Source organism: Branchiostoma lanceolatum, chromosome 6 (genome assembly GCF_035083965.1).
Source record: "Branchiostoma lanceolatum isolate klBraLanc5 chromosome 6, klBraLanc5.hap2, whole genome shotgun sequence".
In the NCBI taxonomy this organism is placed as follows: Eukaryota; Metazoa; Chordata; class Leptocardii; order Amphioxiformes; family Branchiostomatidae; genus Branchiostoma; species Branchiostoma lanceolatum.
The window spans coordinates 3,044,060-3,068,507 of record NC_089727.1 but is presented as its reverse complement, the minus strand read 5'-3'; the positions used below and the strand labels follow the sequence as shown (position 1 = coordinate 3,068,507).

Genomic DNA, 24,448 nt, shown 5'->3' with positions numbered 1-24,448 from the left:
TACGTTTGCGTGTGTGTTATCCCGTGTGTATGTTTGTGCCACCGGACGCTTAAAATCGGCATAACTGAAGAACGTGTGGATGGATTATGATGATATTTGGTATGTGGGTAGGTGCTGGAAGGAGAAAGGTCAAAGTCAATTTTTGGCCCCCTGGTATGTGTCATTGGAGCTGCAATGGCGTATTTGTACCAAGGAGAATAACTGAATAAAGGAACGACAGGTTTTCATGTTATGTGATACGCAGGTAGGTTGGACAGAGCTGTACAAACTGAAGTGCAAATTGTGCAAAATGGGACTGAATTTGCATAAGTAATGAGGAATATCCACTCCTCCATTGTAGGTATGTGCTTTGAGGTCGCACCTGTCACATCTGTTGGTCTCTTATCTAGGTCAAGTATTCCCCAGGTCCCAGCAGCTGGTGGTCAAACCACAAATGGGTACACTACCAAACCTATGTAATTGTATCTGTTATGTGGATACCCTCTGGCACATAAAACAAAACAACCAGCGGCAAAAACAAATAACTAGGGCAAATAAAACACATCATTATATAAAAACAAATTTCGTGGAGACTTTGGGTCTTCGGACTCTCTTTAGGACTGTGTTTCACCGGGGCTGTACTCAGATGTACTAGTTTCTGTAGAGTCTCCGGGGTGTTTTCATTTATTCATTCATTCAAAAACGTTTTCTGTGTTACATAGTGTCTGATATGTGAGGAAGGGTGGAGAAGGATGGGCGCGGATACACGCGGACTAACACAGGAATCACACAGGAATGAGACCAAAAGGCTTTGTATCAAGCAAGTTTGCATATTTGTGACTGCCTACTCATTTGCATATTTGTGACCGGCTACATACGGCCTTTCCCCAATTCGCTCGAAATTCAAAATGGCGGTGTTATGTTAGAAAGTGTCAGGTCAGTCAGCTGTTGGTGAATTTTTCTCAATTTTCCTGATCTCCAGGCCGATGGACGACAGATGGCGAGTTCTGAAGAGTCGGACATTTATGCGGAGTCGGTAGCAGAGACCAAGAGGAGAAAGGTAAGGTTTATACGCGTTAAACTTCAACCGTTCTTCTTCTATAATTTTTTTGTCGGCCCAACAACAAATAATTTATAAAGAAGAAGTTCGATGTTTTTGATGGTCTAACTCAACTCTCATAGTTCCCACGGTTACCCTAATACCGACACATCAGATATAAACGATGAATTCAAAGAGATCTACTTGTACAGCATCAGAAGTATTTACTCCTTAGTCTTAGATATCGTCGTTGTTGTTGTTGTCCTTGTTTAATGTCTATTTTTCCGCTAAATTAAATCAAACGTCCGTTTGGTACCCTAACTAAGTATTAAAGACCGCCACATTAAAATCGGTGTTATCAGACTGTTATCTGAGGCCTTCTCAAGAATGTCTTGAACACCTGTATGATCTTAAAGAAAGCGCCTTGATATGACTGCACCAAGGGACAAGCGGAAAAATAGACATTAAACAAGGACAACAATAACAACGATATCTAAGACTAAGGAGTACATACTTCGGGCACATCTGATGCTGTACTAGTAGATCTCTTTGAATTCATCGTTTATATCTGATGTGTTGGTTTAGAATACCAAGGCAAGGGGGTTCTTGATCTAACCCTTAAACTTACACGTTGAATACATCACGAGTACGATATCTTTTACTTGTAAAAAGTTTAAATATGTTTGAATAAGCTTACATATCTAAACAGGTATGAATTATTATTACAATATTTGCATAACTAGTGATATGAACGGTTCCACTGACGTCTCTTAAACTTCCACTTTTGTTCCATCCAGGAGAAACGGAAGGCGTCGGCCAGACTGTTTGGTGATTTTCCGTCATCATCAGCACCAAGCAGTGCAAGGAGCCAGGGTAGGCAGGATTTATTTGCTTGTTTGATTGATTATCAATTATTGGTTTGTAATCAATGTATATTGGAAGTTTAAGGACAGAAGTAGAACACTAAAGGAGTAGCCTGAATTCAATCAAGCCTCCTGTGACCGCTCGCGGCCCTGTAACCACCTCGCAGCGGGGAGGGGAGAGAAACCCCCGGACAGCTGGAGTTTGCGTTATACAGACTAACTAAAGGAGGTGGTGATGAACTAATATCCAAGCAGATGTTGGGGACAGGGGTGGAAGTTGTACACTAAGGAATGTGGCGTCGTGTGGCGTATGTGGTGTCGTGTGGCGTAATGGATAGAACATCCGACTGGCAAACAAGGGGACTCCCAGTTAGAACCCGAGCTGCCCCCAGATATGTCTGAACTTGCGCCCGGACGTTGTGCCCTTGTGAAAGGCACTGAAGACAAATTCCCTCACTTCACTCAGGTGTAAATGAGTACCTAACTCTTCTAGAGTTGGGGACGTCCCTCGGATAGGACGTTAAATAGAGGTCCCGTGTTTGGGGAGAGCCACACCCAGCACATGTTAAAGAACCCACCACATCTTTCGAAAAAGAGTAGGGGCATGCCCCGGTGTGCGATGGTCCAAAACCTTACAACCTAGATTGACCCGATACATGTCAGTAATTGCCGATTTGTCGGCAGATGGATGTACGTGGTCAGGAAGAAGAAGAGGAAATCACCTTAGCCGTACAATAAACAGTGGACAGGACTTAAGGTAGCCTGAATGTTGAGTAAGCGGCAACAGCCGGGATTCAAAGTATTCTAGATTCAGAGGCAGGGTCACCAACCAGTGGACTACACATGCTACCACAGAAATTGTGTGTTCTGTTGACGTTCATCTACTAATTTAAAGATTTCCTAATATTTCTCTGACCCTCCCACAGGTCTGTCTGACACACAGCAAAGCGACAGGTCACCCAGGAGATCAAAGTCCAGATTCTCCCCAGAGGGTCTGACCAGCAGTGAGAGGAAATACTATAACCGAGCCCTGAAGGACCTTTACGAGATTATCAAGATCAGCAGCAGCAGGTTGTCAGAAAGTATGGAGGAGGCTGATAGAGATGGTGACTCCCAGGGCACTGATGGAGATTATACCCAGGGTGAGTACTAATTTATTTATTTATTTATTTATTTATTTCTGTTTTCTTTATCCAGGGTGGACGCACTCAGTGCTAAACGCACTGCTTTTCAGGCGTGCCCTGCACAGAATAAATAACATAACAAGGAAATAACACAGAATAATGAACAGAAAGTAACCAAAAAGATAATATATACATAACCGAGCGTCGAATCCAAATCATAATCCTTAAATCATAGTCGATATGGCAGGCCGGGTCTGGAGGTCAGAGGTCAGCAGTACTCTCTTACTTGCTTTTTAAAAGTTTGCCCGACGTAGTCGCTCTAACTAAGAGGTGCTATATGGCTTTGTGAATAACAGTTTTTATCTGCATGAAAAAAAAAGTCACAACATCCAACGTTTCCGTGCCTGTCACCTTTCTAATGGTAATACTGACTAGTTTTATTTCAAATTTTTAATTTCATTTCATTTCAGAAAAAATATAAGCAAATGCAATGTGGCAAACTAAAAAAGTATCACATTTTGCAAAAATCAGATATTATGCACATTGTACATTGTTCCTTTCTTGTATTTGCAGACCCTACTGTACTGGAGGAAGAGGAGACCTTCATGCCCACAGAGTCGCTGACCATCCCCACCCTGCGGTCCAGCGTGTCCAGTCTGAACGACGAGGACTTTGACCCCCTGAGAGTCAGGAGGCTCCACAGGAAACACTCCGTCAGGAGAAGAGAGGACAGAGGGGCACCGGCCTCACCTGGGAACGTCAAGAAGATCTACAAGGAGCTGGTGTCAATCAACAACAAGCTGCAGGTCAGTTGGCAAATACTGTAAATCTTGAAATTTGTTGTGGTTTAACTTTTGCAGTTTTCACAGTGACCATCATGAATTCATGATACACATGCATTTCATTGTATTGCTTGCTGTTCTACAGCATTGTTTCAAGCATGAACTCTTCTACCACCACATAAGTCTTTGCAAAGATAAATGAATTTACAGTTTATTGTAAGAACAGTAGAATTTTCTGTTGCCCACTGTGGTTATTTCCAGTATCAAACAGCTTACTTTGAAAAAATCCCGATTTGATATGAATGTGTGCACAAGAATGTTTTTTGGCTGTGAGATTTGTCCAGTGATCTCTAAATTTTTTGGTCACTCAGTCTATAGTGTAGCCTCTAGTGGAAAAGGGATGTAACAGGAAAAAAAGGATTTTGAGCACTGTATGATTAAAAAGAGAAAACTTTTTTGTACCAGGAAGAGAATGCTCTACTCCATGAGAGACAGTCAGAGCTGGGCAGGAGAGAGCTGCTGGTTCTGGAGAGGGAAAAGGCTCTGGACGAGATCGAGGAACAACATGGCGACCTGAACAAGCACTGGGCTATCATGCAGCATGTAAGTACAATGTATGGTTCTAAGCCTTGGTCCACTTGTTATAATACAGTCAAACCGTCAAACCTGTACAAGTGACCACCTCTACAAACATGTAAGGACCAACTGGCCATTGTGACCACTTTTTGGTGGTCCCTTATATGATTTTGCCATTGACAAAAGCATAAAGGATCCTGTCTATATAGTGACCACCTGTCCATATAGACCAGATTTTATCGGTCCACTAAGTGGTCTTCGGGGGAAATTTTGACTGCACTTAGAATAGAGTCTCATCTTTTTGTAGCATACATATAGCTCCTTTCACCACTGGTAGAAGACTAGGCTTTCTATAGCCTAAACTATAGTAAAATGCATTTCTGTGTTGTCAATAACACATGTTTGTCCCCATCCCTGTTCACAGAAACATAAGAGAGAGCTGGGCCAGTGGGAGGAGGCCCTGAAGGACAGGACGAAGGAGAACAAGAGACTTCAGCACTCGTTTGAAGTCATGAAGCAGGCTAACGACCAACTCAGGAAACAGGTAGGAGAAGCAAAAACTTAACAGTAACAGGTTTTGAAAAAGAAAAAAAGCAAGGCTGGTGTCATAACTCTAAGACCAGCCTGCTGCATTTCTGGTCCATTTGATCTCTAGATTACAGACGGCATAAAAAAGAGGGAACAGACTTTGATGTTTCATTTTCCATACAGGGCCTGAAAAATTTGATCTCAACATACATGTTGATTATCTATACTTTCAGCAAATGGGCAATTCTTCTGCTTTCTAGTTAATGATTGATTATCAGCTACCAGCATACACATTTGGTACAGTTGCTGAAAGCTTGCAACCTCTTCTTTCATTTACTGAATGTTCTCTAGCTGACAGAAGTGCAAGAGTTGAAGAAGAAGCTGGAGGTCCAGGCCAGCAGTTTGGAGAGGAGAGTAGCAAACCTGCAGGTAAAAGAAAATGTATTTTCTTGGTAATTACACCTAAGCCCTATAAATGTCCTACTTTAGGCTTTGTTAAAAGATGTCAACTAAAAGGCCCCTGCAGCATTTGAGAAGATATTGCATTCTACAATAGTTGATAACACATAAACATGTAGTTGTTGCTGGTTCTTTACCATCAAGAACCTACGGTAACCTGTATTTGCAGCTCCAAATACTTTGATTACCTGTCAATTATTTTCCCCTTTGATCCAAGCATTGAGAATCCCGTCTACATGTATAGTGGCCACCTGTCTACTGTGACATTTTATTAAGTCCCTTGAGTGGTCTCTATAGACCTTTCTCACGCGGCGGACATGATAGAATGAAAACGAGGCCCTTGTGGCAAACATTAGACCGATCCTAACTGTCAATCACAATTAGCAGTTTAGCCGATGATTACCTGTTAATTAGAGAATCAACCAATGAGGAAGTGGCTGCATGACCGTCAAATATTTGCATTTCTATGTTTTTATTTTACATTTGTACGTTTTGACAGAGGATGGCGAGACTATGGGATCGGCCAACGAAGCTCTAAATTGCTGCATCTTTTTTGCGCATTATATTAGTTGTAATATTGATACTTGGATATCATATTTAGAAAAATAATGTGATTTAGGAGGAAAATCATATCTGTACATTATTTCTGCTTCTTTGCCTCATTGGCCTCGTCTTCATTCTATCATGTCCGCCGCGTGAGAAAGGTCTATAAACAGTTGTGACTGTAGTAGAATTTTATGCACCTCTAATGTTCCCTGTGTGCAGAGGAAGCAGCAGTACGCTGGGAGACAGAAGGGAGTGGAGAACATCCCACCTCCCCAGCCAGCTGACCACAAACCTGCCAAACCTGTCAAGGAACCAACTACCAAAGGCACTGGGTCAACTGTAGCCAAACCTAAGGTACAGAAGGCACAGTCTAGATTTGCATCAAAGCGCTTTGTGTAGATGTAACACAGTCAGACTTTGAAAGAAGCATGTCATATTCAAAACTTAAGTTAGAAAATAAAAGTAGAAAACAACAACCCAAAAAAATAATCCTTTTTGTTTGTAAGGTTTTTTTAAGCAAAGGTTTCTGTGTATGTCTGGGGCCAAAACTCATCAGTTCTTTATAAGCCATCTCAGTAAGAGCTTCTTGCTAGTTGGATATCCTTGGCTATACAGCACCTTCTACAAAACTGTAAACTTGGTCCGACCTGTACAGACAGCAATCTCCAGGAGCCCAATGAAACAGCCTGTTGCTGGAAACAGACATAGAGCTGCAAATATGAACTAAAATGTTTTTTTAACTATCATTTTCCAGCCCAGTGGCCTGCTGGAGATGTTAACTGTGCTGTTAGACTGGGTGTGTGAGGCTAACCTGCAGCAGCAGCAGCAGTCGGATGGGAGATCCACTCCACTCATCAGTCTACCTGCACCTGAACTCATACAGGACAGGTGTATCAAGGTGAGTCCTACAGGATAGGTGAATCGAGGTGAGTTTACCTGTGCTAGAGCTCATAAAGAACAGGTGTATCAAAGTGATTCCAGTGATTCACGCATTCAAATAGTCCAAGTAGTTCAACTTTGTATGTTGTTTCTTATTTTGATATATTTATAGGTCACATGTATCACCTGTTTAATTACCTTACCTTACCTGTACAGGCTGCCTCACCTGAGTGAGCTGCTGCACCAGGTGTCACATGTATCACCTGTCTGACCTTACCTTACCTCACCTGTACAGGTGCTGCCCCACCTGAGTGAGCTGCTACACCAGGTGTCCTCAGGTCACATTAGGCTGCACCTGCCCTGTCTGCAGTTTGTGTTCTGGGCGATGTTCAACATACAGCAATCCGATAAACAGGTGGGTTCACTGTCTGCCATTTGCTATCTACCGTAAAATCCCTATTTACGTACGCACTTTTAAAACTTTTTAAGTTGAGTGAGCTGCTACACCAGGTGTCCTCAGGTCACATTAGGCTGCACCTGCCCTGTCTGCAGTTTGTGTTCTGGGCGATGTTCAACATACAGCAATCCGATAAACAGGTGGGTTCACTGTCTGCCATTTGCTATCTACCGTAAAATCCCTATTTACGTACGCACTTTTTAAACTTTTCAAGTCGCAAGCAGGTGCTCCAGGCCGACGCCAAAGTCGGGGTGCGTACGTTAGGAGGGGTTCTTCCTCGTAAAAATCGCATATCAGCTTGAGAGTATGGTACATTTTCATGCAAATGAAGTGTGGAATGCTACCACACAATCAAGCAGTAATAAAGAATAAATCATACATATATTTAAATTGTTTGACATTTTCTACCCAGAAACATTTTCTCAGTAACCCTTTAAGTCGGTAAACATCATCGGAAGGATGATCATGTCAACCTCTAACTATCCACCGAAATGCTGGAGAGGGGGTGCGTACGTTAGGAGGGTTTTTCCCCTGAACGTTTCAACTCACTGAGTCGGGCCCGCAATCGTCCCCAAATCGGGGGTGCGTACGTAAATAGGAATTTTACGGTACATGTATATAGGAGTACTGTGAATGCTTTTAAGTTTGCGGTGGTTCGATGTTCGCGGTATCTCAGGGATGCTGGCCCTTCCCCTTTGACATGCTCGTGGTATATTTTACATCCCTTCCAAAAGACCAGTGCAGCCCCAACCAAGATGCCCTTCCCAGGCTTGAACCGTGATCTCCCAGTTAGCAACTACATCATGTAATTGGAACTCAACTGTGAGAAGCTACAGGGACATTTCTACAAGGCAATAAATACAATGAAAACAACTCATTTCTATGTACTCATTTCTGGGCGACTAGTACATAGTACAACTCATTTCTATTCACTTGTTTAAAAATCCTTTTTTCAATCAACTCATTTCTGTTCCTACTTTGTTTTATTTTCAAACGATAAAACCTCACGCCAAAAATAATTACTCAAGCAACTGGATAAGATTTTGAAACAGTCAGACGTTTCAGACAGTATCCACTGTCTTTCGTCAGTGACTAACGATAGGACTGAGAACACCAGCTTTATACCAAAACTCTGAATAGATATGTTAATGAGGTAAAGACAATTTAGGATGTCTTGAAGTAGTCTTCAAAAAGAAGATTAATTCAAGACAAAGTTTATGCCAATAGTTCAATTAGCTACTGTTGTTCTAGTACAGTAACTAAATGTTGCTTGTCCGGGGGTGGGGGGTGGGGGGCAGTGCATTATCCCAGGTGCCTGAAAGTTGAACGCGTAGACCGCCTTTCCTGTTGAGGGCGGGGTTGTACATCCTCTCATATATTGCTTCTCTAATTCCCCGTTCGAACCAGCGTTCTTCACGATCTAGGATGTCCGTGGATTCGAAATTGAATGAGTGTCCCTGGTTGTGTTTTAGATGGTGGTAAATGGCAGAGGAGTAGCGGTTAGCACTCTTTCTGCAATGTTCCTTGTACCTTTCTTTTAGTGGTCGACTTGTCTCCCCAATGTACATGTTATTGCTGTTCGGTTCCTCACATTTCAGTTTGTAGACGACATTGGCTTTGATGCCTTTTTCAGGCCTGTCTTTTGGATGGACTAGTTTCTGCCTGAGAGTTGAGTGAGGTTTGAAGTTAGTGGCAATGTTGAAGTTTTGGAAGATACGTCTGAGTTTTTCCGATACTCCTTGGACGTAGGGAATGGTAATGTTGGCCTTGTTTCTGTTGGTCAATGGTCTGCACTTGAGTGTTTTCTTAGACTGGTCAGAAGGTTTGAGGGCCTTGTTGAAGGTCCAATTTTGGTAGCCACACTTGGCTAAAGCCACACGGAGATGTCAACATTTAGTTACTGTACTAGAACAACAGTAGCTAATTGAACTATTGGCATAAACTTTGTCTTGAATTAATCTTCTTTTTGAAGACTACTTCAAGACATCCTAAATTGTCTTTACCTCATTAACATATCTATTCAGAGTTTTGGTATAAAGCTGGTGTTCTCAGTCCTATCGTTAGTCACTGACGAAAGACAGTGGATACTGTCTGAAACGTCTGACTGTTTCAAAATCTTATCCAGTTGCTTGAGTAATTATTTTTGGCGTATCTTATTACCTGGATGTCTAACCTTCATCAACGATAAAACCTCACTCTTTCTTCTCCTCCCCAGCACGTGTTACTGTCGGCCACGTACCGGCGTCTGGGCGAGGAACTGTACCGACCGACCGTGGTCAGGTTCACCGAGGGCGAGAAGAGTCCGGGCGGAACAGTCCACTCTCCCCGCGGGGGGAAACCGCGTACGGGAGTCTTCTTCAAGAGCAGCAACCTACAAGTCCGACTGCTGTCGGCACTCATCATACTGAAGACTCTGCTGCAAGGTGGGACACATTCTATTCCTCTTCTTCATTCACCACATCTACATACTGTCAGCTCTCATAATACTTTTTGATAGACCTTTTTAGACAGCACATGCTGGTTTTGTCAGTAGTATAAGCAGTATAAGTTGGCATCTACATGTAGTTGCAATGCCAAAGTATTTTACTAGAGGGCTCTGCCTCACCGCAGTGGTTCTGTCATTCTTCTGATGTGTCTCATGCTTTCCACAGTTGACTACCTGGCCCAAGTGTTTGAAGTGCTGAGGAATGACCTAAGACTGGAGAAGGTGAGTCTTGTATGATAATAAAAGGGAACTTGAGCTGATAATCATATTCTTTTATGTCTGTATAAGCAACAAAGAAACACTGGTCCCCGCAACAAGTGACTGCACAAAGATATGGACCAGTAAGTTGTAAAATGTAGTACACAATACATCATTGCTATACATTCCCAGTGCAGTAAGTTGTAAAATGTACATCAAGTGATAGAATGTTTAAAAAGATCTGGACCAGTAAGTTGTAAAATGAGGCTTATGTGCACACTACATCCTTGCCAATATTTTCTGTGGAACTGGAAGGGTCACAACAAAGAAGTTTGATTGAAAGCTGCCATCTCTTATTGCCTTGTCAAAATTATCTGTTTATTATCTGTTTTGTCTTTTCCAGTGCAAAGAGCTGTTCCTCCACTACCAGGGTGTGCAGGTCATCCTACCCTTCATCAAAGGAGGAAACAGGGTAAACAGTTACAAAATATTTATTTAGGTTATACACAGTTTCAGGGGGTGATTATAGTCAGATGCAAGATTCCCTCCCATACCGACTTTGTCACCTCAGAATGGCTGAGAACCAAGGAAATCAATTGATATGGCCTAATGATGGCCTGAGAAGGGGTAATTAGAAGTAACGCTAATCAGTGCAATTCATTGTATATGCGGTTGCTCTCTTCTTTTAGGTATCCACGGGATGAGTACAGTTTTTCTGTCAGAACATATTTGGCAAAAATTCTAGATTTAAAAATTGCCATGGAGTAGGGTTTTACATGTATGTAGGACAGTCACATTTCTATCCTGCTCGAGAAAAACTTGCCGAAGTTCGACATCTACGATAGCTTTACTTCTTGCCTCTCCAAGTTTTTAGAACTTCACCAATTCCTTGTGTGCCATGCCCCTGTGTCCAGAACATTGCAGAAGGGCATTGGATTTTATGTAGAACAGATCCATTTCTGTCCTTGATAAAAAGAGTAAATGTTGATTAAAAAAAAGATGCAAGTTCAGAAGTTTTACAACTATGATTCTAGGTTTACTACTTGCCCCTCTAAGCCTTGAAAACTTACACCACTTCCTTGCATACCATGCCCCTGCCTTGATAATACTGCAGAGGGAGGAAATCCCATAATTGATAACCTCCAAATAAAACCGTCAGCACAGGAAAGGCAGGAAATTCCTGGATCATTCCCCCATCTCGCCTACAGCGATCTCGTTGGTCGTAAATATGTCTGTCCCGACTCCTCCAGCTATGAGAAGTGGCTACAATTAGCCTGTACTTTTACACCAGTGATGTCTCACCCCCAGCAATCGGCAAACAGATCTCAAGTCTATCAGAGGGATTATACTTAAGCCTTACTTTGGGTAGCATAAGATCACCGAAACTATTTTAAGATAATACATGTACTGCTTATGTTTTGTTAACACACTGTACATGTAGATGTCTTATACTTAGATATACTTAGATGTTATATATCTTCAATTCCTGCAGGATAGACTTATTATGGTAGGAATGCAATGGGAGTTATAATCTACATGTACAGAGCTTTTGTGTAAGGCTGGCTTGGGGTTGAATGGGTTTGTGTAGCCAATCTTCTGTTTTCCACCGGCAGCCACAGCATCTCAGAAACCAGGCTTAACCCCTGGCTTCTGAGGAACATTTTCTGTCCCATCAAAGTAACTAAGTGAAGAAAGTATTAAAAGTTTAATAGATCAAGGCCGGTGGTGTAAAAATCTACATTCATTATTGGTTTAGTGAGATATGCAGCATTTGATACATTTCTTGAGATTTTAGCTTAGTTAGCAGCTTAGATGATAAAATGATGTGCTTCAAAATTTCTTAACAGGTGAATGTTTAGGTGCAATCTTTGTTTTCAAAATCTGCTTCAGGGTTATATTTTGTTCCACGAAGAAGTAAAGTCTTATTTGTAATATTCTTAATCATAGATTTAATTTGAAAACATCTCATTCCACAAGCTAGCCCCTGGCTTTTTCATTATCCTGCAATAAAAAAAGGTCTAACACACAAATAATTCTACTGATTAGCCTCCGACTTGCCACATAAAACTGCTGAACAATCTTCCGAGTCCACCATAGGCACAGTTACACATATTTCCAGGCGTCCATCAGAGAAATGATTTGGAAGATTAACCTGTAACTTTTTGAAATGTAATAACAGCTCCCTTTTAAATAACATTTGTGACATTGCTTATCATAGATTTTAAAACATTTCATTCAACACCGAAGCCCCTGGCTTTTTGATTATTGTAAAAAGTTCTTACAGATGGATATGTCTATTGCAAATAATTGTAAAGATTAGCCTTCCAACTTAACACATAAAACTGCTAGACAATCTTCCAAACCTGCCATGGGCACAGTTACACATATCTTCAGGCCTCCATCAGAGAAATAATTCGGAAGATTAACCTGTAACTTTCTGAAATGCAATACAGACTCCTTGTTGATTACTATTTGTGATATTCCTAATCATAGATGTAATTTCCAACCATTTCATTCAACATGTAAGCCCCTGGTTCTGCTGATTAACCTCACAATTCTCCATAAAACTGCTCAACAGATTTCTAAACAGTCATGTACCATGGGCACAGTTACACGTATCTCCAGGCTTCCATCAGAGAAATAATTCGGAAGATTAACCTGTAACTTTCTGAAATGCAATCCCGGCTCCCTTGTCGAAGGGAAACAGAAAAGGGATTAAGTTCTCCTGCAAGTGTTGTTGTACAGTAATAAGTACGTACTTGCCGGGGGTGGAAACGGACTGATTTACAGCCAGTTTGAGGTGAGCCCCGTACAGAATGGATAGATATAAATCCTCTGATTTATGACTTCTAGAATAAAACAAGCCTCCCAGGATAGAAGGGGGGAATACCAGACAACTGAAGCAGGGATGTGTTAACTGAAAAGCCCTCCAGAAAGCTAAAAGTCAATTTACAACAACTAAAGCTCATAATTCCTGCCTCTCTGGGCATGGGAAGGAAATATGTCCCACAGGCGGGATATGAATGGTGTTGAAAGCTAAGGAAAAATAAATGATTATGTCTTAGTCTGATCAGAATTCCTAAGGCTATGTCTTAGAAATAGGGCAAGTTTGCTTCTGAATCATATTTCCAAATTAATGTTTCAATCACTAAATCAAGGAGGACAATTGTCATGTTTTATCTGTATCATTTAAAACACATTCTTAGTTTTTAAAGTAATTCTAATCTATTTGATTTGAAGACTAATCAATCTCTGTAACTGGATAAAATTCGGAGATTACTTAAGGATGTTTTGAGTGACAACCATCACTCTTCTTCAGCGTCACTAGAATAAACTAGCAGAATAATCAATGCCAGTACATGAGATGTAACTGGAAAAAACTGTTGAGTATGTCAAAGTCACTAACTAGATTGAAAATGTCATTAGCATGAAAATCATGGTAAGATTGTTCCTATGATTTAGACAAAACCATAGGAACTTCTAAGTTGTCCCTTTTGTGGTTTTTAATGTATTTCTCAAATCTCATCGTGTGTATTTATATTACAATGTCATACTACCAAATTATACATAGGCCAGGAGGCTGTGATCTTACAGACCTTAAGTTCCTTGCCAAACAACAGATTACTGTACTGTTGTTTAAATCCACCTTGATTAGAGCCCCCATCTTATGGTATCCACTGCTGTAGGGAAAATACATGTATTTGTTTCAGCCTATCTAAACCCTGACATTACAGGCAGCTACACATGTATGATGAACCTAAGGATTTTGATAGACTAAACTGCACATGTATATCTGGCATCCCCTGAAGCAGCGGGCATCTTTATACAGCAGGTAATCAAGGGGGATTTAGTCCCACAAACCTTATCTGTTCTTTAGCACTGACCTTATGGTTCTGTGAGAACCAAGTCTGCAGCCCTCTGGCCTATATGAAATGTTATGTACATAGCAGGGATCAAAATACCTTTTCTGCATATCTGCACTCTGTTAGAAAAGTAGTTTTATTAACCTTCTCCCTGCTGACCAAACCCCTGTAAGCAATAGATCTAGAGAATCAGTAGCAAAATGGCTGAACATTATATTGTACATGTACATGTATATCTGGCATGCCCTGAAGCAGTGGCATGGGCATCTTTATACAGCAGGTAATCAAGGGGATTTAGTCCCACAAACCTTATCTGTTGTTCGGCACTGACCTTATGGTCTCAGAGAACCAAGTCTACATGTACGTCCCTCTGGCCTACATGTAATGTTACTATAGAAAGGATCAAAATCCTAATCAATTTTTGCATGCTTTCACCACACTGTTAGAAAAGTATTTTTTATCATCCTTCTCCCTGCTGCCTAACTCCGTAACAAATAGAGAATCGGTACCCAAATGGCTGGACATGAGAACAATAACTGTACAATGTAATACTTTATATCTGGCACCCCCTAAAGCAGCGGGCATCTTTATACAGCAGGTAATCAAGGTGGATTTAGTCCCACACACTATCTGTTCTTTGGCACTGACCTTATGGTCTGAGAGAACCAAGTCTGCATGTACGTCCCTCTGGCCTTCATATAATGTCTTGTACATGTACTATTATATAATAGAAAGGATCAAAATCCTGATCAATTTCTGCATGCCTGCACCACACTGTTAGAAAAGTATTTTAATCATCCTTAGCTTCTCCCTGCTGCCTAACCCTGTAACAAATAAAGAATCGGTAGCCAAATGGCTGAATAATACTTTATATCTGGCGACCCCTACAGCAGTGAGCATCTTCACACTGCACGTAATCAAGGTGGATTTAGTCCCACACACTTTATCTGTAGTTCGGCAATGACCTTGTGGTTTTGTGAGAACCAAGTCCACAGCCTCTGGCCTATGTCATTACAGGCGACCGGCCTAAAATGATGGTGATGATGATTTTGATAGGACTGGACAAGACAAGACAGTGTTTGTATATACTGGTATCTAAGCCCCCCTACAGCAATGAAGGTCTGTCTAATCAGTGTGGATTTAGGCCAGGCACAATCTATTGTCTGGCTAATAAGACCTTATGGTCTTTGACTCTCTTCTGCCCACTGGCCAATGTGTTATATCATGTCAAATAGATGGGATGTGTAGATGTGAATGTTAGTAAGACTATTTCTGGCCTCCCCTGTAGCAATGGAAGCCTCATACAAGAGCTAATCTGGATGGATTTAAAGTTTTTGTTCCTGCACACAATCTTGTGTTTGGCAAAGACCTTCATGTTATGGTCTATGACTCCACAACCCTCTGCCCGGCCGCCTACATGTACAATGAATGTATAACATTATAGACAAGATGTGTGAATGTGTGACTGCTTGTTTGCAAAATCTCTAGATCTCTCAAATTTCTTTCCACATCATAAACAAATGTATGGTATACTGTGTACTGACGGAAAAATCCTGAAAAGACTAGTCCACTGGTTGTGGTGTGTGTGTTAAGCTACTGTACCATACTCTTTCCTATACAAAATGTATGCTGAGTGCCAAGCACATGCATTTAAAAGTCTTTGATTTGCCTCAAACCTGTGAACTCCTGTCAGTTGATGCAAGGCAAGCACCCTACCCTTTTGGACCATTGCAGCGGTGTACAATGTAGATCTCATAAGGAACTATGAAGGAGAACATTCATGCAAAATTCAGCTCGGTTATGATGGAAAAGGATGTGTCATGTGTATTGTAGATCCTACTTAGCGTTCGATTCTGTAAAATGTATAGTTTACAGGCTTTTAGCAGTAATTTGACAGATTCGTGGACTGACCACATGCATGTAACTGGCAGTCATTTTTTTCTTCTTTTAGTTGTAGTCGTTTTTGTCGTTTCTTCTGGTCGACTGTTTCAGCGACAGTTTTTCAATCATTCAAATTATCATTGACGAAAAAAGCATGAAAAGACTTATTATTGGTTTTGAAAGCCTTTAAAAATTTCTGTCATTGTTCGATTTCCCGGCCAGTGTTTAGGCATGGTTTATTCAAATTTGGCTAAATCTATTTTTCTCTACTCACCGCTTTTTGTCCATTAACTAATTATAAAGGTTGACAGAATGCTCTTACAATTTTTCCGTCAAATACGGAAAAAAAATTTGTCATACGACAGGCATTGGCTAAAGCCATTGACCGTATGCAATAACCACTTTAAGTTTTGTATAATCATAAACATATTGTACAATGAGAAAAACCCATAAACATATTGTACAATGAGAAAAACCCAAAGTCTTTTTTTTTCTGGTAAACTGTCAGCGACAGTTTTATGAAGTATTGATCATCGGCCCCACACCTGCGGCCTGCGGATCACTCCGGCTGTGTTTTCCTACTAAAGCAGCCGTTAATCCGGCTAATGTTTCGCTAAAGACCCAGTGTTTTATAGTCTATAAAGCGGCACAGGTACAAATCGACTTTTCGTCTGATCGTAAAGCAAGTCAGCCGGGTAATTCGTCAACAAATTATTTGGTGCTGGTCAATTCCATGCATGCAAACTTCATCAATTTGGAGACTGTAAGGAAGACAATAAATCACGGAGATTTGGTGTTACAGTCAAACCTGCCTAGGCGACCACCTTTTCAACGCGACCACCTGGCCATGGCGACCGCTTTTTCTCGGTCCCGAAAATTTTCCCCATAGGCACAAGCATTAAGCTGCCTGCCCAAGGCGACCACCCGTCCAACGATCCATTTATGTACTGTATTTGAAAACCTCGACCTGGAAACATGTGAGTGGAATCCTCTTTATGGCGACCACCTGTCCATCGCGACCGTTTTTGCTCGGTCCGCCGGGTGGTCGCCTTGGGCAGGTTTGACTGTATTTCTTTAGAAATCCTTTGCCTTATGATAGGTCATGTATCACCATATAATCCTTGTTTAGCAAGTTCATCTCTTATTCATACTAGTCATGTAATATGAACAGTTTGTCTGTGTTGGTCAGCACGATGATACAGTTGAACATTAAGTCCATTGCATTGCGTACATTTTCAATGTCTTTTCTTTTATAAGAAACTGAAATGGGGCCTAGGAAAGATAAAGCATATGATACTGTAAATAAACTTAAGTTTGTGTGGTTTTTATTTTGCGGTAGGGAGAAAATGGACTGGTCGCGGTGGTTTTAAGTTCTCGTTTGAAACAGTAGTGCTATGTACAGTCATAGGTGGACAAAAAGTTTTGCGCTTTTTTTAAGTTCCCACTGAAAGTTCACAGCAAAAACTGCAAACATAAAACCCTCGCGAATATTTCTGCATTTACAGTAATGTGGGTATATAAAGTTTTTATCCAGTTTTGAACTTGGAAAAATTATTTTTCGTATCTGTGATTATATTTGTTCAAACAAGTTCATGACAGGTACATAATAACAGCTTCACAGATATGTGGCATGCAGCGGCCACTTAGAAACCGTCGCACGTACAGTTGTAAGCCCAAACCGATTTAATTTTTTTGGATCTCAGACCTTCAAAAATGCAGATCTAGAACTGTATGATTGTCATGACATGTTATGGCTCTCTGGAATATCAGTACCTTAAAGCTTGTTGCACGCAGTTGTAAGGACGGTTTAGTAAACTTAATTTTTACTTTGAAACGACCGACAACCAAGGAAACAAATTGCTTTGGCCTTTTTTCCGATGTCAGTGTTGCCGTCCAGCTTGTAGATGATAAAGTGATTGTTACAGCCTAGTTTCTAAATGAAAACTGGTATACATGTACAGGACTACATGAAACTGCCACTGGCTAAAGAACTGTTAACGGCCGGAAAATTGGACTGCCATCATCAAATCACTGATTTGATGGATTAACTATAACATGGCCTCTTTACTAGACACAAGTAGGTTTTTCCGACGTAACGGCACTTTTTTTTTTATAAAGGCTGCAATTACTGTATATTGTAAGAGAAGAGGAAATACAACACATCTGCACTCGTAGAATGCTTGTAATCATTTGACTTCATTTTAACGAGTTATAGAGCACATACGAAGAAGGGGATCAACTTATAACTACATTTTGTATCATGGGGACGGTCCTGTTCGGAATAGCAACTAGCAACTATGATGGACGTTCCTAACAGTATGCCTCACACTGCGAACATTTGTTCAGTACTGTGCTCTGCTTGCCAACCACAAACTTTAAACACCCCCTACCTCAAAGTCAAGTCCCTGTGAACTAAAATGAACTGACAGTAGCATCCTACATGGCCCTGATATATGAAAAATAAAATGATGATGTTTTATTGGTCCTTTTCTGTCGCAAGATAGATCTCTTGTCACACCCAAACATTTCTAATGTGCTCTTTGTGTCCACCGCAAACTTTAAATGCCTCAAAAACCTCCTTTCCCAGCGAACATTTGTTCAGTAATGTGTTCTGTTTGCCAACCACTGTTTGTCATTTTTTGTTATTATTATTATTATTGTCATTTCTTGTTTGTATTGTGATAATATATTAGTGATGATTCTTTACTTGTTTTTAAATGTACTCTGGAGGTGTTGGCCTTGTAAAGGATGCATCAATCATATTGCCAACACCTCTCAGATTTCATTCTGTGAAGTTTAATAAATAAACCACCAATTTTAAACACCACCTACTGCAAATTCAAGTCCCTGTGAACTAAAATGAACTGACAGTTACATCCCCTGAAACATGAAATGACATCGTTTATTGGTCCATCTCCTTGGTGAGATTCGTCTCTCCCCTCCTCTGTAATCCTGCCCTCCCCCCCATGTCCCGGGTGGCGCCGGGATGGGAAATGTCACGCCATTAATAAAACTCTGCCTTCAGCCACATGATTTTTTCTCACCTTTCCCGGGATGGACTTTTTAGATAAATGATTCAGGTGTTTTATTTATGCATAGGACTTTATGGATGTGAAATGTCCATAGTGTTAAAGTCCATCAAAAGTTCTTTCTATTAAAATCCACCATCAATACAAAAGACACAGTCAATGAAATAGGGGAAAAAATTTAGAACTTTATTACTATATTGCAATGTATTATTGCCCAATTTCCTGGGCTACCAGACTTGTTTAATACTAAACGATTCAGGTATTTTATTTATGCAGAAGAGTTACGGATGCAAAAAGTCAATTTTATCAAGATCCACCATCCACTTAGTCAATGAAATAGGGAAAAAGAATAAGTGAATTTTCCAGTTTTATGATTAGTAGATCTATTGCATTGTATTATTGCCGAATCTCAAATTTGTATTGAATGTAGTTTTGTGATCATAGGAGAAATTTAGTAATTGTATCAATTCATAGGAGATTCTATTGGCTAAATTTTAGTTACTAGTAGTCTCCTTCCTACATGTATCTTGTTCACAACAGTCTCTAGATATGCTTTTTGCACATTTTCACCTGAGTGTACCAGTATTTCAAAACTAGCAAGGTTTCTTTTTTCTTTGTAAAACAGATGTGAATGTATGTATGAACATTCATCAAACATCATCCGTGAAATCTGTTTTCTGTGGTATAAAAAAACATGCAATAAAGTCAGAGATCACAAATGATATCACCTCCTCTGTGGAAATCTGACAGTCATGCAATAACGGTTATCATTTGCCGCAAATAAGGCTGCCGGGTTCGAGGGAAATTGATGACACGACGTGGTCAAGCCTGTTTCAGTAATTCTAACTCAGAATTACCCCCTTCGCCGGCGAAATGTCAGCCTGTCCATTACAAAGCCACCTTGAGCCCGCAGGTCTACTGTGACACATTGCTAAATTGTTTCCATAACTATGTCCATTTCTTTCCAATCAAGAGTTTTAAATCAGCCGAACCTGGGTTAGGGGGCCGGCAGCACTGCAAATGTCAGCGTGTCCATAAAGCAGACAAGTTAAGCTGACAAGTGATGGCTGGTTCGTTACAGAAGAACAGCGATTTAGAAGTTTTCTTTTTTTGTTTTACAAAATTGTACAAACTATGTCTGGCAATGCGTGTAGCTGGGTTATGTGTCAAAGCAAATCAGTGCTATTTGCTACAGTGTTAACAGATTTGTGGTCCCACTGCATGTATAATGCATTTGAATAACCGAAAAAACGTTCAAACTGAAAAGGTATGACATACAAACATTGTTTAAAACAAACATTGTTTGGGATTGAAACTTTTGAATCTAGTCCAGAGAATGGATCATAAACCAACAGATATTCATTACACAAAATATACTGGAATCCTAGCTGTTGTTTCACGTCAATCTCTCACTGTCTATTTATTTATTTATTTATTTCGATTTACCACATTTTGTGGAAGGATTGACATAACAGGTGAACTATCACCTTTTCAAGATGTCATCCCAGACCGGACTTTAAGATTTGGACCATCGCACACCGGGGCATGCCCCTACTCTTTTTCGAAAGGTATGGTGGGTTCTTTAACGTGCGTGGGATGTGGCTCTCCCCAAACACGGGACCTCCATTTAACGTCCTATCCGAGGGACTTCCCTAACCCTAGATGAGCTAGGTACTCATTTACACCTGAGTGAACTGAGGAAAGTCGTGTTAAGTGTCTTTCCCAAGGGCACAACGTCAGGGCGCAAGTTCGGACATGTCTCTGGGCACAACCCGGGATTAGATCCCTGGTCCCATTGTTTGACAGCCGCGCGCTCTACACTTGCGCCACACGACGCCACTGTCAGGGCCTGATTGGGCCGCCTTCCTGACCAGGGGAAGAGCTGCTATGAGTTTGATTTAGACAGGCTACAATATCTGAAATCACAGCTAGAAGAATCACAGAAAAACTCTGAACACTATACACTCAGTTGATATAGTCATGTGCTAGGCAAGAAGCATTCAAATGAGAAAACATTCAGATTACAGTCATTGTAGCATGAATACATGTTGTATATAGCCTTTTTTCCAGTGGCTGAGTTCAAGATATTGGTACTAGTACTAGTACTATTACACAGTTAGGTACAAAAAGTATTCATCCAATCGCACCGCTATGGCCTCACTAATTATTGATAGAATATTGATAAAGTAACCTGTATGATACTAAACCCGCCCGATGCTAAGTCTCCGTGTAAATTTGCTGGAAAGTGAGGATTGACATTTTCCCTGCAAATCTCATCTTTCATCAAGTCAGCTTGTAGAAAATCTCCCATGACAAATAGCATCATCAATCAAGATGGACGCATAGTCCTGGCCTAAAAGTTGAACCACAGTTACGGTCTACAATATATATTTATTTACTGTAAATTCAGAAATGTTTGCAATGGCTTTATGTTCACAGTTTTCGCGGCAACCGTTTCACCGCAAACTTTAAACCACCGCAAAAATTTTTGTCCAATACTGCTCAGTATGTGACTGTAGCGCTGCCGTGAACTTAAAACCACTGTAAGCACTCCATTTTCCCCTTAGGGCGAAATAAAATCCACACGAACTTATTGATGCATTTACACTGTAGCTGTATCTATAAAGCTGCACAGATTTATTTGACTGGTTTCTTGGATCAAAGACACTATGAGTATGAAAGAAGCATTGTTGTGACTAAAAAGTTGGACCATAGCTTACATACAGAAAGTGGTTACTGACAGTGAAATGGTTGGAAAAACTATTAGCGATGTAAAAGCAACAAACATGAAAAACTCTGAACACTATACAGTTAATATAGTCATGTACTAGGCAAGAAGCATTCAAATGAGAAAACATTCAGATTACAGTCATTGTAACATGAATACATGTTGTATATAGCCTTTTTTCCAGTGGCTGAGTTACGATATTGGTACTACTAGATAAAGAAGTCACAGCAAGAAGAAGTTACAAAATGTTTCAGCATTGGGTGACTCCATTGTTTTGCTCCCCCTACAGGCTCTGATGGGAAGTGCAGTGGACATTCTTCTCCAGTTGTCAACAGAGTCAGGTAGGCAGGATTTTTATTCCATAAACGACTGTCAATTCTCTACAGTGCATTCTTAGTGCTTGTGTCAATGGGAAAATGTAACACCAATGTTCAGGTGACTCCTGTATAGAGGTGATCACTATAAATTTGTGTGTCGCTTGATTTTCACCGTGCAGAACTGGGAACTGTCCAACTTGGAGCTTGTCAAGTCAATGACAAAGCACTTCCAACAGGAAATGTTGAATTCTTCAAAGCATAATCATATCAATTTTGTCTTGTGGTGTTGACAATGTGATTATTTTAGTATTTCCTTTATTTATTGAGCTGTGGCATTAGAAACAAACATGCAGGATATATGAGACAAAGGCCCTTGGTATGTAATTAAGCATCCGGTAACAAAATAAACAAATCTTTAACTTCAGCACTCAAAATGACTTTGAAGAGATGACTTTGTGTTCTCTTCTCTACAAGTTCTATAGAGAAGTATCCATTGCCTGTCTACTCACAGATAGGACAAATGCAAGAAGTACAGGATAGTCACAATGCCATCACAACGATCCCTTAATTGAAGAAAAGCCAATGAAAACCGTTTGTGAGTGTACAATGTATTCCCTAGTGTCCTTAATATGACATTTTCATAAGGTTTCTTAAGGATGTAATTCAACGTCTTAGTTGCACTATAATGCATAATGCCCATTTCTCTTCTATCCAGCTCATTCTATCCCTACTTTCATATTTGACAGCATTTGTCCCAGAATAAAGGCAGAATCTGTACCATTTTTTAAATGACTACTGGCAATAGCCAATGGCATGTGCAACACTTACATTTACAATCTGTATGCCTGAGGCCAAGACAGACTAATCGACAAGCAGAGGAGTCAGTTGCCTACATAAAAAATTGACTCAGAGGTATTTTTCTTTTTGCGTCTGTGTGTATGTTTGTCTGTTTCTGATTGTGTTTCCAGATATTTGTAAACATAACTTAAGAACCTCTCGATGGATTGTGATGATATTTGGTATGTTGGTGTTGGAGAGACTAAGGTCTGAGGGTTGACTTTAGGTGTCCTGGTCTAGAACGCAGAAATGGCCGCAAAAGACCACCAAAGTGATTCATTTTGCTTGGACAGACAGTCGCAGACTGCATTCCTCTCTGACTGCCCCAGAGCATTTGCAGACTGTCAGAATTTACGGCCGTGTTGTAAGCAGGATGAAATGATGAAGTACGTTACTTCCTGAAGACTTCCTGTTCCCGGGTGATTACTGGTGTCTGACACAGAAACTGGACATGCTTCCCAGGGATGAGGCTTCCCACCTGTTTCACCGGCACTGTCTTCTCTAACTCTCAAACAATGGGATGTCATTCTGTCATTAAGATTCAAAGGAGAGGGGTTAACGGTATCATTAACTGTACCAAGAAATTTATACTCTTGATTATCAAAGCTCATCTGTTTATTTATCTTCACTTGTATCTAAAAGTGAGGAGTCAATGGTGTATGTTCGTTTAGCGTAATCCTAGTATTCTATGTATGTTTTTGTTTATACATGTAGATAGATCTAAGCCCTAACTGCAATGACCTGTACTTCAGTTTTAATGATCAATATGATGAGCTTTTCAATGTCTCCCTCCTTCCCTCTCTCTTTCAGCTTTCTTTTTTATCTCCATAAAGCAAGTTATTTTCTCTGAAAGCATGAATTTCTGATTTTTTAAGTAATATTTTGTACCAATGATGCTTGAACAATTGTTCATCAAACACAAACACCGAAATTTAGCTGGTACAAACTTTTGCTAACAGGTGCTGAACAGACTTTGAGCGAGAACTGTCTTTCTCGGTGAAACTGCCTGAAAGTTGTGAGCGCTAATGGCAGCTTTCATATAACATTTACCCAACAAAAAGGTCCGCAGGAAATGTACCCTTTTAAAGGTCACCGCGGTTCACCCCGGCTTGTTTAGAAACGCAGGCCGTCATATTGTGTCCCATCATCTAGAAATTACATGCCAACCACTGATAAAGTTCTGTTGTCACATGGCATTTGTGAAAGGTCCAGGTTGTAACCCCTCCGAGTGGAACACTTGTTTTTTGTCAGGCATGATTCATTTTGTCTCCGCTGCCCTCGTGTGGAGGGCTCAGAGTGACGCGAGGATTCATCATGTCGTAGTTTAGCTGATTTGACAAGGCTTCGGAGGTGTTGTAATTCTTGTTCGTTCAAGTTTGGGGTTTGGAAGGAAACTTTCTTGACGTTTCAAGGCCTTTCTTTCGTCTTGGAGGTTGTCGTTTGCGAGGAATTTTGGCTTGTAAGTCGGGACTCGATCGCCTGTTTTTCCTCAGTTTGGGAGCCCTTGGACACTGTCCCATGTACTTGACAACGTATATCTTGTACATTGTACCTTTCTCCAACAAGAAGGTTACCAGTATATTTAGGCAGCTTATGTATTTTTTTCTTTTCTTTTGTTTTAATGTTAAACAGCATGACTAACGAACAGCATGGATAGATTGTTATGGTATCTGGTATGAGATTAGATCTTAATCTATTGAAGAATTGATAAGTTGATGATTTTTTAGTGTTTAGTTTCCAACTCACCTGTAGAAAAAGAGCTACTACACAATAAAGATCAAATTATTTACATGTTGCAACAAGTCTTTCCCTTGAACCACTGATGACTTCACTTCATGTACAAGATATACTGTCAAGACACGGTTTCCAAAATATTTG

At 40.5% G+C, this 24,448-nt stretch overlaps 1 protein-coding gene across 1 annotated transcript in view; it reads left to right on the top strand.

Moving 5' to 3' along the window:
* The first annotated feature begins 819 nt into the window (after positions 1-819).
* LOC136436166 (coiled-coil domain-containing protein 138-like) overlaps positions 820-24,448 on the top strand; it is a 44,118-nt gene continuing 20,489 nt past the window's right edge. Inside the window, exons 1-14 of the mRNA XM_066429946.1 lie at positions 820-1,039; positions 1,816-1,891; positions 2,808-3,023; positions 3,579-3,811; positions 4,253-4,390; positions 4,788-4,907; positions 5,243-5,320; positions 6,116-6,250; positions 6,651-6,794; positions 7,071-7,177; positions 9,429-9,655; positions 9,884-9,939; positions 10,319-10,387; positions 21,706-21,757. Coding sequence (XP_066286043.1) covers positions 977-1,039; positions 1,816-1,891; positions 2,808-3,023; positions 3,579-3,811; positions 4,253-4,390; positions 4,788-4,907; positions 5,243-5,320; positions 6,116-6,250; positions 6,651-6,794; positions 7,071-7,177; positions 9,429-9,655; positions 9,884-9,939; positions 10,319-10,387; positions 21,706-21,757 — 1,714 coding nt within the window. The 5' untranslated portion in view covers positions 820-976. The remainder of the gene's footprint in view (positions 1,040-1,815; positions 1,892-2,807; positions 3,024-3,578; positions 3,812-4,252; positions 4,391-4,787; positions 4,908-5,242; positions 5,321-6,115; positions 6,251-6,650; positions 6,795-7,070; positions 7,178-9,428; positions 9,656-9,883; positions 9,940-10,318; positions 10,388-21,705; positions 21,758-24,448) is intronic.